The 14,176-nt window shown below is 44.9% G+C and overlaps 1 protein-coding gene across 1 annotated transcript in view; it reads right to left on the bottom strand.

The window, feature by feature from the left end:
- Nucleotides 1–390: 390 nt before the first annotated feature.
- Nucleotides 391–14,176, bottom strand: part of sema6bb (sema domain, transmembrane domain (TM), and cytoplasmic domain, (semaphorin) 6Bb) — a gene marked incomplete at its 3' end in the record, with an annotated part of 59,400 nt that continues 45,614 nt past the window's right edge. Inside the window, exon 16 of the mRNA XM_079221276.1 lies at nt 391–1,298. Coding sequence (XP_079077402.1) covers nt 391–1,298 — 908 coding nt within the window. The remainder of the gene's footprint in view (nt 1,299–14,176) is intronic.

Here is a 14,176-nt window from a genome sequence, read left to right on the forward strand (position 1 = left end):
GTCTTTTTTTTTGATTTTCTTCTAATCTCACACCCTCTCCTTTGAGAAGATTCCCTTTCCTTTGCACCCCTCTCTTCACCTCACTGTTTGTCCTGTGGTGCCAAAGTCAAGCTCTGCGGGTTGTACCACTTCCAGAGCAGAGGGGTGCACCTCAGATTAAAAGCAGAGGAGCGGAGACGTGAGGAGAGTTTGCTCCTCCTTTTCAACTGTCTCTTTGTCTCTCTCTTCAGTCAGCTGAATGACGTCAGAACATTGAATGACAGTGAGAGAGGACAGACAGGGTAAGGTTGGACCGGGACAGTGAGTCTGAGGGGTTGATTTATTCCAGTCTGCTGTTGGAGGGAATGGGTGTTCAGAGAGAGCTTGGTGCCGGGGCTCACGTACTTTGCCTCACTGGCCACTGGGGGTGCGCTCTCCCATGTTCTTCCCTAGAAGATGGCTGAAGTCAGCCAGTTCTCCCAGCCCTCGAGGCCCGTGCATATCTGGCCTGATGAGGCCCGGGCGCTGGGAGTGATAGGGCACCCCATTGTTGCAGTTGTAGTTGAGCGCCTCGTGACTCCAGCGAGGCTCCCCATAGTCCATGTGGGGCGTGGGAGCGGACACCACCCTCCGTCGGTCGGGGGAGTCCTGCGGCGTGGCGGGGTAGATGTAGTCCCCCGCTGAGTTCCTCAGGGTGCCGCTGGGACGACTGCCGCCGTGCTCCCCTCTCTGGGTGGCTAGGATCAGGTAGCGCTGGCGCTCTGTGTGCGGAGGCAGCACGACCTCCCCCTGGTCCTCTATCCGGACCATGCCTCCAACGCCTCCACCTCCGTGCAGGAACTTGGAGCTCAGGTAGATGACGGAGTTGTTGGGGCAGGGAGTCCCCACGGCGGTGAGGAAGGTCTGGCTCTGGTCCCAGTCGGTGTCCGGGAGACGCATGGACCGTTTCTGCTGCAGCGGGGTCTGCTCCGGGGTGGGCAGCAAGCCCGGGTCCATCTCTCCTTTAGACCAGCCGTTGGGCATGACGAAGGGGTTGTCCGCCTGCGAGCGACGTCTCTCGCCGCCGCTGGTTCTCGTCACGCTCATCACCGAGCCGCTGCGGCCCTGTCCCAGCATGCTCTGCTCTTTGTCGCTCTTGCGGCGGGTGCCGCCGGCTCCGGCGCTTCGGGGGTGGCGGTGGCGGTGACTCATGATCCAGCAGACGGTGAGGCCGGAGAGGATGGCTCCAGTTGCGAAGGCGGAAACTGCAGACACCACCAGCAGGTTTACAGACACCAGGCCATCAGGCTCCTCGATGAAACTCTCTTGGAGCAGCAATCCTACAGAGAGAAATACAATCACAAAAGGAAGTCCATCAGTCAACTGGTGGAAATAGCATCAATATTTCCTGCATTAAACATGTGGGAGTTAACAAACAGCGAGACAAAATGGCCTATTTTCTCTCTCCCCCTCTGTGGGTGGGAATGGTCGTATGCTTTCCAGCCAAGGTATAATTGCCTTGATTACGTAAAGTGGATGGAGACTTTAATAGCTGTAATAACTGTCTTCCTGATTGAGAATAGCTCTCAACCCTAACATGTTTCGCAACATTAGCTTTACAGGGAGAGATGCCAAGTCTGGCATTAATGGTGAGTAATAATTGCAAGGTTTCCTATTATATATAACAGTTATACCTCCCTAGATGTTTGTGTTGTTTATACTACTTGTGACTTATAAGTATTGTCATTGTGGACAGGAGGTATAATTATCTATTAAGCTGAATCTATTAAGGCAGTAAACATAGCTATCTTTCACTGATACTTCTGCCTTGTGCTGCAAGGCGTCGTCTTTGTAGATTTAAGGGTAAAATATCAGCAGACAACGCCATGACTTTTTGTATTTCTGTTATATAAAAACATGATGAAGTCCCTCCGAGAGAACGGTTTATGAATTATTGAAGATGTGAGTACAGTGAGACCACAGCGCCGCTGCCATGGATCAATTAAGAAAATGCCAGAAGAAAAGTTGTTCTTTGCTGCAGCGAGCTCCTGAGAGCAACACCAAGGAATACAATGGAACTGGGAATTGAATCGGAGAGCAGATTGGAGAAAAACAGATGAAGGAAAGGGGAGATGGGGACAGAGAGAGAGAGAGAGAGAGAGAGAGAGAGAGAGAGAGGGAGGGAAAGAGAGAGAGAGTTGCCTCAAGCCAACGTGACATTTGGGGCCTTAGACAAACACAGTAATAGTTGGTAAATTACAGCACGGATCGTGGCAGAGGGAGGACTGTCTGCACAAGGACACTGAAATAAATCCTTTCTCACAGAAAATAAATGGATGTCATAGGCCTCGGCAGCTACTTACTCACTTGCACACAGCACTGGGAAGACAGAATGAACGTACAGAGAGCAGAAGCGTCTTTTTAAACAAACATACTCTTATTGTCTGACAAATTATTTTTTAATGGGAACAAATGGAGCTGGTTGTGGTGCAAATACGCTAACACGAGGCAGCCGGGTGGTTAATTAATGTGGCCTGTGGCTTGGTATAATAAAGTGTTAGTCTACACATTGACATTAAGCTGGGGAATGGCAGATAAAGCCCTGTGCGAGATTGCCGAACTGCTGTGCTGTGCCGGAGGTGCTCTTGTACACATTAAAAGGAGCAGTTTACCAAAAAATAAAAAAATAAAAAGTGTCTTTTACCCGCAAAGTTTCACATTTTTGGGGGTCTGGGCACATCCGATTGAGGTCGTCCCAACAGCTTCGAGCTAAAAGCTTGTTTTTTCGTTCGTTGACCACTAAAAATAGATAAATGAATACATTTGGAAAAGTCCCATTTTTCAAAATGCTGGCAACTGTGCTTTTGCAGAAACAGTTCTTAATGAAAAATAAGCACATTGATTTCTCTTGGTGACTGAACGCCTTTTCAGAGACACGAGTACAATGCCCTCTAAATGTGCGAAAAGAGCAGAGAAAAGACGAGAAAAAAATCACCGTGGTAACAACACTAATAGTCTACTGCGAGGCTGCACTTAGGCGATGCTAAAATCAGCACGCTAATTTCAGGTAATGCTAATTAAGGTAGCAGGGACAGTGATATGTTGCCTGTTAGCATGCATAATAATAATATTTGCATATTAGCTCCACACATAAAGTGCAGCTGAGGCTAATGGGGATGTCATTAGTTTTGCAGATATTTGGTCATAAACCAAAGTATTGGACAAATTAACGTTGTGGCTTGATGATGGAAAAGGGATCACCAACGTTTTTTTTACAAATCATTCTGAATCAATTGTCATCGAGACATTTTTACTAAATATCCCAAATGTCAACCTCATGGTGAACATTTAGGAGTTTCTGTTTCATGGCAAACCGTTGCTGTGATACTTCAGTGTGGACCAAAATAGAAAGATACGTTGCTATCGTGGATGAAAACATAGTTTTTTAACACTTAGACGAGAGATCCTCGACTCCTCTGCTCCGCTCCGTCCTCTCAACAGGTTTGCGGTTCCCATCGACTCTGACCTGACATTAATCAACTGGCCTTGTTGGTCAATCAATGTCCCTTTCAGCACTAATTAGTCCTTCATCAGCGATCCAATAAGCTGAGCGACACACGTGGACACTGCAGGCTTTAGTTCCAGCCTGATAATTATGTGACATGCACGGCGGTTTAGTTCAGTTCAGTTCAGTCAGACAAATCCTCCTGAATAACCGGAGATCAGATTTCATCAGCGGGATTGTGTTCGGTCTTAAAGCGTATTTGTTTTTAATTTTTTTTCTTTGCTTGATGGCACAACGCCTTCTTTCCTCATTTCCTTTTATCTTTGCTTTTCCTCTTTGCCGATAAATCAGCACTGCCTCTGAATATTCATTTGGGGATCGTTCGGATCGTCCACAACTTTTATGGCCCATGTCTTTAATAATAAACCTACTTATAACGCGTTATAATCAGCTTATAGTGCTGTGTCATTATAGTCATAAGCTCTCATCAATATTCAGAATGCTTTATAACAATATGTTTTAATAAACAACACAATATAAGGTATTTTATAATGACTTATAAGTATCAAGTATCATAATACATAATAATTGTAATACATTATAATATGATGATAATACATTATAGTCACTGTAATAATAAATTATAATGTGATTAGAAGTTGCTTCAAGTAGTCATTGTTTGCAGTGAGTGAAGTGAAAGATATCTTTAAATCAATTGATCTTCACTTTAATTAAAGTAAAAGTATGGTATAAGTATAACTATTACAAGTATGTTAATATTAAATTATAGACATCAGTGCAATAGAAAGTGCTACACATTTTCTTTTAACATTCTCCTGAAGTGGCTTGAGTATATTGAGTATCAAGATTTATTAAGGAGGTTACTGTTGCCCAACGGGATGTAAAATTTTGATTGCTCAATATCTCAAAATTGCCCTGAACACGGATGGCAGCCCATAATTCAGATTTTTCTTCCCTTCGTTCGCTCATGCTGTCACATGGCCAGCTCGTAGTTACATCAGTCTTTGCGTTGTCATTTAAACACTTGCGTACTTCTACGTTTATATTGAATTTGACATCTGTTCATTTTGAAGTTCTTTTCTCCCAAACAAAACCCCGGGCCTTGCTGTATGTATTTCATGTTCCAGGCCAATATTCAATTTGGAAAGACGGCTAGTTTCAGTTACATTATCTCCACTCTCCTGAGTGAAAAGGGTGTTTGTGGGGGCAGCAGATGAGAAAAAAAGGCATTTTGGAGGTTACCAGCATATTCATTACAGCGTCCACCCCCCACACACACTGGAGGAGTTTGAAAAGTCGGGTAATGAATTGATTCATTGCTGGATGATGTTTTCTGAATAAACCGCAGCCTTGATGACTGTAAACAAAAACGAAGCGCTGCTGCAATAACAGAAAATTCGGAGCAAGGCTGCAACATCACGGCGTAAAACCGCAAATCTCCTCTTTCTCACACACACACACACGTGTGTACACACACACACACACACACACACACACACACACACACACACACGCCACATCTGGAATTGCTCTTGCAGTACTCAGCTGCAGAGCTTGTAGATATTTCTCAAACATTTACCTCAACTGTGGTCCGGGGTTGCTGTGTGGCACTTCAGATTAAATTTTGCACGCTGCAATAATACTGCTGTCATCCTCACGCAGGAGGAAAGGACTTGACAAGTGTGTGTGTGTGTGTGGCTTTCTGTGTGTGTCGCTGTAGAGACACGCTGGCCTTCTCACACTCAATATGCTTCTTTGACTCTTTCTCTTCGGACTTTCAGATTATGTTGATTTTGTTTTTGTAAATTTCTTTTTTTTTTATTTCTGTCTTTCTTGGATGCACAACATGCAGAATGTTTAGTGAGCGTCAATAAGCTGAAAGAGCTGATGGAAAGAAAAGGGTAGATGTGGTAGTGTGTTTGTGTGTGTGTGTGTGTGTGTGTGTGTGTGTGTGTGTGTGTGTGTGTGACAGCAGGCAGGTTTCCATGCATCCTACCGAGAGGTGACAGTAGAAGCAGCACTCTCCCCTCCCTTCAACTCCTTCTCTCCTCTTCCAATCCCGCTCACTTATTAAAGCTTAATAGAAGCCAACATGCATGCCTGTCAGCCTGACGCACACTGAGCTGCTTGTCTTGAGGCTTCCAGCTCCAATTACAGCGTAACAATGAGAGGAGAGGAGGAGAGAGGAGGAGAGGAGAGAGAAGAAGAAGAGGAGGGGTGAGTGCTGTGGACAAGGGAGGAGAAGTGAGGAGAGAAAAGGACATGAGACAAAAGTTGAGGGTTGAAACAAAAGAGTTGAGAAGATGAGAGGAAGACCAGCTGAAGAAAAGAGGAGAGGAGAGGGATAAGTTATGGGTTGTGGAACAGGGAGGAGCAGTGAGGAGGAATTAAAACATAAAGTTGAGAAGAGGAGAGGACACTGCTGAAGAAAAGAGCAGAGAGGAGTGGAGGGCTTAAGAGAGGATTAAAGAGGTGAAGAGGAGCGAGAAAGGGTTAGGGGAGGGGAGGGGCTCTGTTGTTGAAAGCAACGCTGATAGGATATTTGTGTACAATATTTAATAAACTGTACATTTGCAGCAGCTACTTGTCAAATTCAAACTACAAAGCGGCTCGCACAAAGTTTTCAATTTCTCTTCGGTATTGGATTTCCTTTGTCTCTCCCCCGCAGTCATCTGTTCCCTCACACCCCCGTATCGTCCTTCCCTCCCGCCAATCCTCTTGTTTGCTGCTAATCCCCTCGTATCGCTCTCTCTTAGCCACCACTCCTTTGATCAGCAGGGGTGGCGGCACCACGGGAGTAATGGCTTAAAAATCCAGAGGAGAAGTAAAGAAACTTTCCCTGGAGCACTTTCAAATCAAGGACGTTGCCGCACGATCAAATCTAACATCTGCGCGACAAAGTGAAGTTTCCGTTACACGGCGAATGTGACAGCTGCGCTCGTGGTAATCTAAGTGATTTAAAAAAAAAAAATCTTCTCTCATGTCTTTCTGCTCTCATTTCTCGCCGGTGAGTAAGGGAAATTAATGGAAAGCCCTGCTCGCTCAATGTCAGTCGTGAAACATTTCCCTTGATTGGAGCACTGGCAGAAGACTCGGTGGATCGGCCCGGCCCATGCTCACGGTTTGGCGCCGCTTTCGACAGTGACCTTGCGAACATGTGTGTGTGTGAGATAAAGACGGGAGAGGGGGAGCGTGCATCAAAAGGATGATCACAGTTTATTGCAACTTGGGTTTGTTTTTTTTATAGTTTTGGCAATCGAGTATGATAGCACTGTACTCATCAGAGTAATTGCTTCAATCTGGGAACACTGTAGCATCGTTACTATGAAGTATGGCAAGAAACACCAGCGATCAAACAATCAGAGAAGCCGACGTTAAAGCCGGAGAATCTACCAGTAAAATGATTTTGTCTGTTTTTCTTCTTGTGAAGTATTTAAGTGTTGCCTCCCCATGCTTTTATAAAAAAATTTAAACAATGTGAAGGGAAAGTTACTCTCAACTCAAAGGTCTTGGAAAAGGTTTGGAACCTATGATCTAACCCACTTTATTTTCCGAGGTCAAGCTTAAAGTAATTGCACCCAAGATGTGTGTCGTACTCCCTCATTGCACAGGAACACTGTGTGTGCTCACAACTACAGCAAGTGGGAAGATAAAGTTAGGCAGGAAGACAGTTTGCAAACTGGATGTTTCAGCAGACGGGAAATTAATATGCCTTTGTTTTCTCTTCCAAAAAAAGTTTGTCCAAGCCGAGGTTAAAGCCTGACTCCTCGTGTTTCTTGTCTTTTTTTTCTTCTTTATGCAGAATGTTGTTGGTGGTCTCAGAGCTCTGCAATTCACTCAACAATTAAAGTTGATCTGTGAAATAAAAGTCAACCCCTGTCCTTCTTACGCACATGCTCTTGCACTTTCCAAAACTGAACTGCGTGGGTGTGAGAAAACAAACAGGATTTGAGCTTCCCTCTCTTTGGGAAGTTACTTTTCATGCGTACAAACAAAGTGCAAAGCTATGAACGCCTTCAAGGAGAGAAACTGTGCGCCGGTATCCCCGTAATGATTCTCTTCTCTCTCTCTCTGGTGCGTGGCTTTAGACTCCTCCTTCAAGTGTCACCATTCAGAACAGCTATAAACACTGTTGATCTCCGACGTCGTGAGACAACTTTCTAGCATAAGACAACTTTTATTATCACTGAGCGTGATGACCAAAACTACCAAACCTATGTTGTAACACATTTAAAAATAATTCTTTCCAAAACGAAGCCTGTTTCATCAGCTCACTCTCGACACCGGGTTTTGATTACTGCCTGCAGGTTTTTCAGCTAGTTTAGATGTTAACAAATTAATTTTGGAACTATTTGAGGCTTCCTGCAGTTCAATAAGTTCCCTCATCAAAAGCCATTCAAGGGAACTTTTATGCAGTTTGAGAGCTCGAATACATGTATTAGAAACGCAGCACATCAAAACAGAACAAAGAGACTTCACAGTCTCCCGGTGGACCTGTCGATGCCACGAGCGCACACTTCTGAGCTTGATAGGTTACGACTCTGTCAGCGCACCGCCACTGATCTGAGGGCCTTTCATCTCCAGAATCCACCATTTCTCTGCATGTTAATGTGTTTATGCACACAGTGACGGCGGGGATGCACGTGGCAAAGCACGTGCGCCGTGGTGTGAATACGCGCGTATAGATGTATGAATATGTGTGTGTGTGTGTGTGTGTGTGTGTGTGTGTGTGTGTGTGTGTGTGTGTGTGTTAATAAGTGACTGCGTGCGCCGCCTGCATCCATGGCTCAGTGGTTTTGCTCATTATCCTCCTCTCCCCTTTCTTCCATTGAAAGACTGCCGGCACTGTTTTGTTTCTTGTTTTTAACACGTCTTCCTCCTTCCTCCCACCCATCCCCATTACTTCTCTTTCGGCACATACGCTGTCTATTTCACTCTCTATTTCCACTATTGCATCTCTCACTCTTTCACACTCTTTCACACAGTGCACCTCATGCTGCGAACGCCGACGTGTGAGCGAGGATGGAAACAAGCTGAGAAAGAATTACAGATCTTTGAATAGAGGCAGGAACTCTGCAGAGCTCCTTACTCGGACTAAACCTCGCTCGCTCGTAAACTGTGTTTACTCTCGGGATGATTGTAAAGCCATTTACAGTCCCTCCCTGACAGCGTTTTTTTTTGGAGCATGGCTGCTGCTGGAGAGTTCTGCACGACTCCCTGGTTAAATAAAACAACAACCTCAGCTCCTGAGGGCTAGTCGGACGTGCCTGACCGATCAATATATTAAAACATTTATGCGCAATGGCCATGTGTTTGCAATTAAAATTCCATAAAATCTCCACCAGAAAACCTGCTCTTAATAGTTTCAGGTCTTCAGCTACGTCTATTAGCGAGGGCAGATCAGACTTTTGTCTGGCTTGTGAGTCGGGGATTGTGATGATGACTACATAATTACATACCTGCACGACTCTCCTGCTACCCATACATTCCTCTCCTCCACCTCTAGCTATGCAGTGTATCTTCATTTTTAACTCTCGCCCTCTTCCCTCGTCTTGGTTTCTGTCTTCCTTTTCTTGCTCACAGAAATAATCTCTGCTTGGGGTGAATGAATGTAAACCGAGAGTCGCTTTTGTTGGGCACTGCGTGGTAAAATCATCAAAAGGGAGGTGAGCTGACTCCCTGCCGTTGCCCATAAACGCTTTTTCACAGCCAACACACACGTGTTGCTGTCAGGAATGTTCCTCATTGAATTTGCGGATTCAATTAAAATCAGGAGACAATCTGGTCAACCTTTAGTGAGCGACAGCTTAACAAGGGCCAGTCTGTTAGCAGTTTCAGCTGCATCCAATCCAAACAAAGCAACTGGGCTGTGGCGGACACTGTGGTGAAATAAATTGTTTTCCAGAGAGTTTTGCACGCATGAGAGTGCATGTGTGTGTGCGTGCATGTTTCTCCGTAGGATGCAGTTTTTTATTCTTTTCCTCTACATACTAAAACGTACGGGTTACGGACTTGGCTGGGCTTTCGTTCGGTAATTGATACTTTCATTTTAGGTGCAAAGCCAGAAAGCAAACGGCGAAGAGCAAGAATAAATATTCACAAACATGTCACCGGCAATAAATTGGAGAGCAGGTCCGCATAGCATTAGTCAAACTACCTGCCCAGAGGGCTCATATCTCTCATTCCCAAATCATCAACCAAGCAATTCCAACGTAATCTTTCTCCCATGCTACATCCATACATCACTTTAGAGCTATGCACGATGCTATGCTATGCGCCCACCAGCTGAAAACACATGCCAATTTGTTTTTATGTTAAGTCCCCCAGCACTGAAGTGTTGGACCGGTTCCTGATACAAATGTATGGATGTATAACAGAATGATTAAACCATCAGGCCTCATGTCGGGGCGGCACGCCATCTGGGTGGCTGATTGAAACTACCATCGTCCTATTCGCTCAGCCACTCGCCCTGCTCTGTTAATTTACAGGTCGCCTTTAATGAAATGTCTCCGCCGTAACACGGGCAGAGGCCTCGGCAAGTCAATCGGGACACATCCTGTGCTGAACGATCGTTCAGAATCACAGCGCCGCAGAATGTCAGCTGACCTGCACTAAGGAGAGTTTACGGTGATCAATACAGGGGAGCTGCAACAAACATGCGTGTGAAAGAGATAAGAAGAAGGACAGACCGAGAGAGAGAGAGAGAGAGAGGGAGAAACAGAGGCTGAGAGAAGTGACAAAGAGAGAGAGAAGAAGCGTCAGAGGAAGGAGAAACATGCATGAGGTGAAAAAGAATGAGATGGAGACAGAGAGAAGGTGACAGAGAGAAAGGGAGTGTGGGAAAAAAGCGCAGTAGTGTTATTGATGTGTTACAGAAAGAAGGAAAAGTGTTGTTTGATGCAGGGAGTTAGGGGAACTCACCATGGTCGATTTCTGTCTGAATGATAGACACAAAAACAATCCCAAGTGCTGTGAGTGGAGAGTAGTTACAGTGCTCTGAATGTCACGCTGCAGGGCTCTGTTGAGGCATTACACAACGCCTCCAGGTCCGCCTCACTTTACTGGACAGCTACTACTCAGCAATGGCCACACACCTGCCGGAGGCCCTTGTTCTTCCTCAGCTCTCTCTGTGTCTGTCTATGTGTGTGTGTGTGTGTGTGTGTGTGTGTTGTAGGTTCAGCCAAATTCCTTAAATGTCAGTGTGTGGTGTTCAATTGGTAAACATTGTGAGAAGAGCTGCTGGCTTCAGCTGGTTTGCGTGTAGCTGTGTGTAAAAAGGTTCCAGGTCCCCTCACACCACAATGTTTAATGTGGCAAAGCCATTTTCCAGCTTTTTAACACACGCACGCACACGCGCGCACACACACACACACACACACACACACACACACACACACACACACACACACACACACACACACACACACTTTTTGAGGCTGGCATCTGGATCACATAAGACAACACATTAATCCAATCATGTACACACACGCACACATACTAGTTTTGCCATTGCGCCATGCTTTTGGGATATATTACATTTTAAGCGTTGCATGCGTCATTTTAAAGTATCGAGTATAAGTGCATACGTATTGGTCAAGGTGAAGCCAATTTTAACTGCTTCATACTCTAATGGGGAGTTCAAATTCTCTCACTCGACTATGTCATTTGACAAAAAAAAAGATGCACTTCCAGTCCAATTTTAATCATTATTATAATCGTTTGTAGACTGGATTTTGATTACTTTATATCTTTGCAATCAAGCAATCAAACATTTGTGCTCTACAATTACAGTTAATCAAGGTGTTGGCGTTTAGATTAATTGCCCCCCAAAAAACAGCAGCACTGATATCCGACATTAAAAGGCCCGGCAAACTTTTTTTTACCCCCTGGAAGTTAGATTTCTGAAGAAAAAAAATCATACGATGGTGTTATTGATGAAGAATTTAATTTCAGAAAAGAATCATCTGGGCTTTGTGGTTGTGGTTTGATTCAATTTGATTGACAGTGTGGCCTGGAAATATAAAAGAACAACTGTCACAAATTGATTCTTATGTTGCTAAATCCTGATAGGTGCATACAAGTATGTGTCACATCCCTCCAATTGAGCACCGAAAAAATAGAATAACATAGATCTTAACATTTTTTCAACTTTGGCACATAGCTCAGTTTTAAAATTAGCTTTTTAATTTGGCTGCATTTGTAATTGACATGCTTTGTAATTTCAGAACATAATTTAAGGTTCACAGTGTGGGTGTTGCAATGTATCTTGGCTTCTTTTTTTCCCACCAATAAATCACACTACTGTGTGACCTTGGATGAAGCCAACTAAATGTATTTAAATATTGTAGGTAAGGGTCAATATGCACATTTTAAAATCTAGGTATCTTTCTGAATTTATTTTGCACATTCAAATGTTATCAGTTTTTTATTTTATTTATTACTCAGAGGGACTCTGTTGCATAATGAGCTGCTCATTTGCATTGCATCTCCCAATTTATTTATTCTCTTCAATTTTAATTACCCGCAGCATTTTCTCAGCTGTCAGGTCATTAGAGGGACCTCGTCTACTTTAAACGGCAGCATGGAAAAACAACTTTTGGACGCGTGGGAACACAAACTCAGGCTTTAAACTTAAGTGCTTGTTTCAAAAGTTTGGTGTATTTCGGGGTAAAAATCAGTAAAAACAAAAGCTATAAAAAATGTCTCAGAGCGACTGTAGGCTATTTGTGTACAACCCTCCCCGCCCAAAAAATGCACTTCAACCTTTTAAAAGATGGCAACCCTGCACACACACACACACACTCACACTCACACAAACTCACACATCTATCGTCAAGGCTCTGTGGCTCGCTGAGGGGTCAGTTTGGGTTTGTCAAGCCTCCCGCTGTGGAGGAGATGTGAGGAGCCGAGGAAGGACTCGGATGGAAGAAGTTGGATGAAAGAGCTGAAGCCCTTCAGGAGTCCTCGCACCTCGCCAAGCTTTCCAGAGGCTGAGGCTGCTATTCTTATCTTCTTAGAGCTCGCCCCAAAAACATTCCCCATCTCTACACTGAGAGCCGCACACAGACGACATACAGTATTTCACTTGCCTTTCTTCCTGGGCAATGCCAAAGTACACACACACACACACACGTCAATTGTTATAAGGCACATAGGTCTTCTTATTTCATCAGCCGAGCCTCAGTATTCACCGGGGGGTTCATCTCTGTTTTTCAAGCCTCTGCTCCTTGGGGTGGGAGAGATGTGTGAGTTAGAGCACAGTCTGGCGTCTGGGGATGCACAGCTTCACACCACACTTCCTGTATCTCTCTCTCTCTCTCTCTCCCTCTCTCCCTCTCTCAGAAGTGACAGCAGAGGGAGTTAGGAGAGGAGGAAAGACGACGTTGGCGTCAAGGTTACGGAGCCCCCTCTCCGTCTGAAAGAGGAGACCGCATCAAACATAAAATGAACTACTGTGGCAAAAGCTTTTCTATCCCCCTCCCCATTCCTCTCTTTCTTTCTCGTTTCCTGTCTTTCTCTTTCTCTCTATTGGGGTTCAAACTACAGGGCAACTCATTTATCATGTGCAGACTTAAGAGCCTGCTTAAACTAGCTGCCATGTAAATACAAAGAACTGTGTCGGCTTTATAGGTTCCCCCTCATAAGCCTCAACTCAGGCCCCGTTCCAAACCGCAGCAATTAGGATGGAACTGGATGAGACCACGGTCGTAAATTTGCCAACAAATTTTCTTTCCTGGACAAAGCTCCTCACAAAATTTCATCCACCGGGGACACAGACAGAGTCGGTTCTGGTTCTGCGGTGATCGTCATCCACTCCAACATGACGGCACAACAAGGAATCTCCATTCCAGTTTCTCCTCATTGATGTTTCAGTGGACCTCAATTACTGAGTGATTGCATCCCACTGGTCCACTAGTCAAAACAGTGCCTTTCTTTGGGAAATATTTTCACAGCACCATAATTGCTTCCATCTGTAGCTACACTGTGGTAACACCAGCTATGTCATTATGGCTGAGTGAGTTCACAGCGAAACGGGTGGCGAATGTGTTCGTACGAGTGTGAACGATCGTGTGTGAGTTGGTGAGCGTCTGGAATGGTGCGCTCGCTGGAAAGCCTTTATTCCCTTTTATCAACATGGAGGAAACGAGAGATTTGAGAAGTGTTGAGTCGGAACGTCGAGGGAACGTGATGAAGCAGGACGTGTCTCCAGCACCCCTTACTCCTATTTGATGGCTGTTTTAACAGAGTTGACTTTAGCTGATGAGCTGTCTGTGCAAACACAATTTGACTTGTTCCCCCAAAAGGCCCGCAAACAGCAAAATAAAACGAGGCAGCGTGCAGCTCAATGCCGCTGGGAGATTCAGGTACCAACAACATGAGAATCTTTTCCCTTTAGAGCTAAGAGACCCTCGTGGTAATTTAAAAGAGAGAAGTTGGAGGTTTGACAGACTGTTTAGCCCACGTTTATGCTGTAACTTATCGGCCTGCTAGCAAGGGTCACGACCTGGAAAAACTGAAAGCCGGCCAATCGACACGTCGCGATAACCTCGCGTAAGTGGACCTGACATGCAATACAGTCTGTCGACACCGAAACCAAATCTGACTCATTGCGCGGTTTACAGGAATGGTTTCTATTACCTGTCACGTGCACGTTCACACATCCTCGATTCATACACTCCAACACACTCGCCA

Source organism: Taurulus bubalis, assembly GCF_910589615.1.
Source record: "Taurulus bubalis genome assembly, chromosome: 7".
Classification (NCBI taxonomy): Eukaryota; Metazoa; Chordata; class Actinopteri; order Perciformes; family Cottidae; genus Taurulus; species Taurulus bubalis.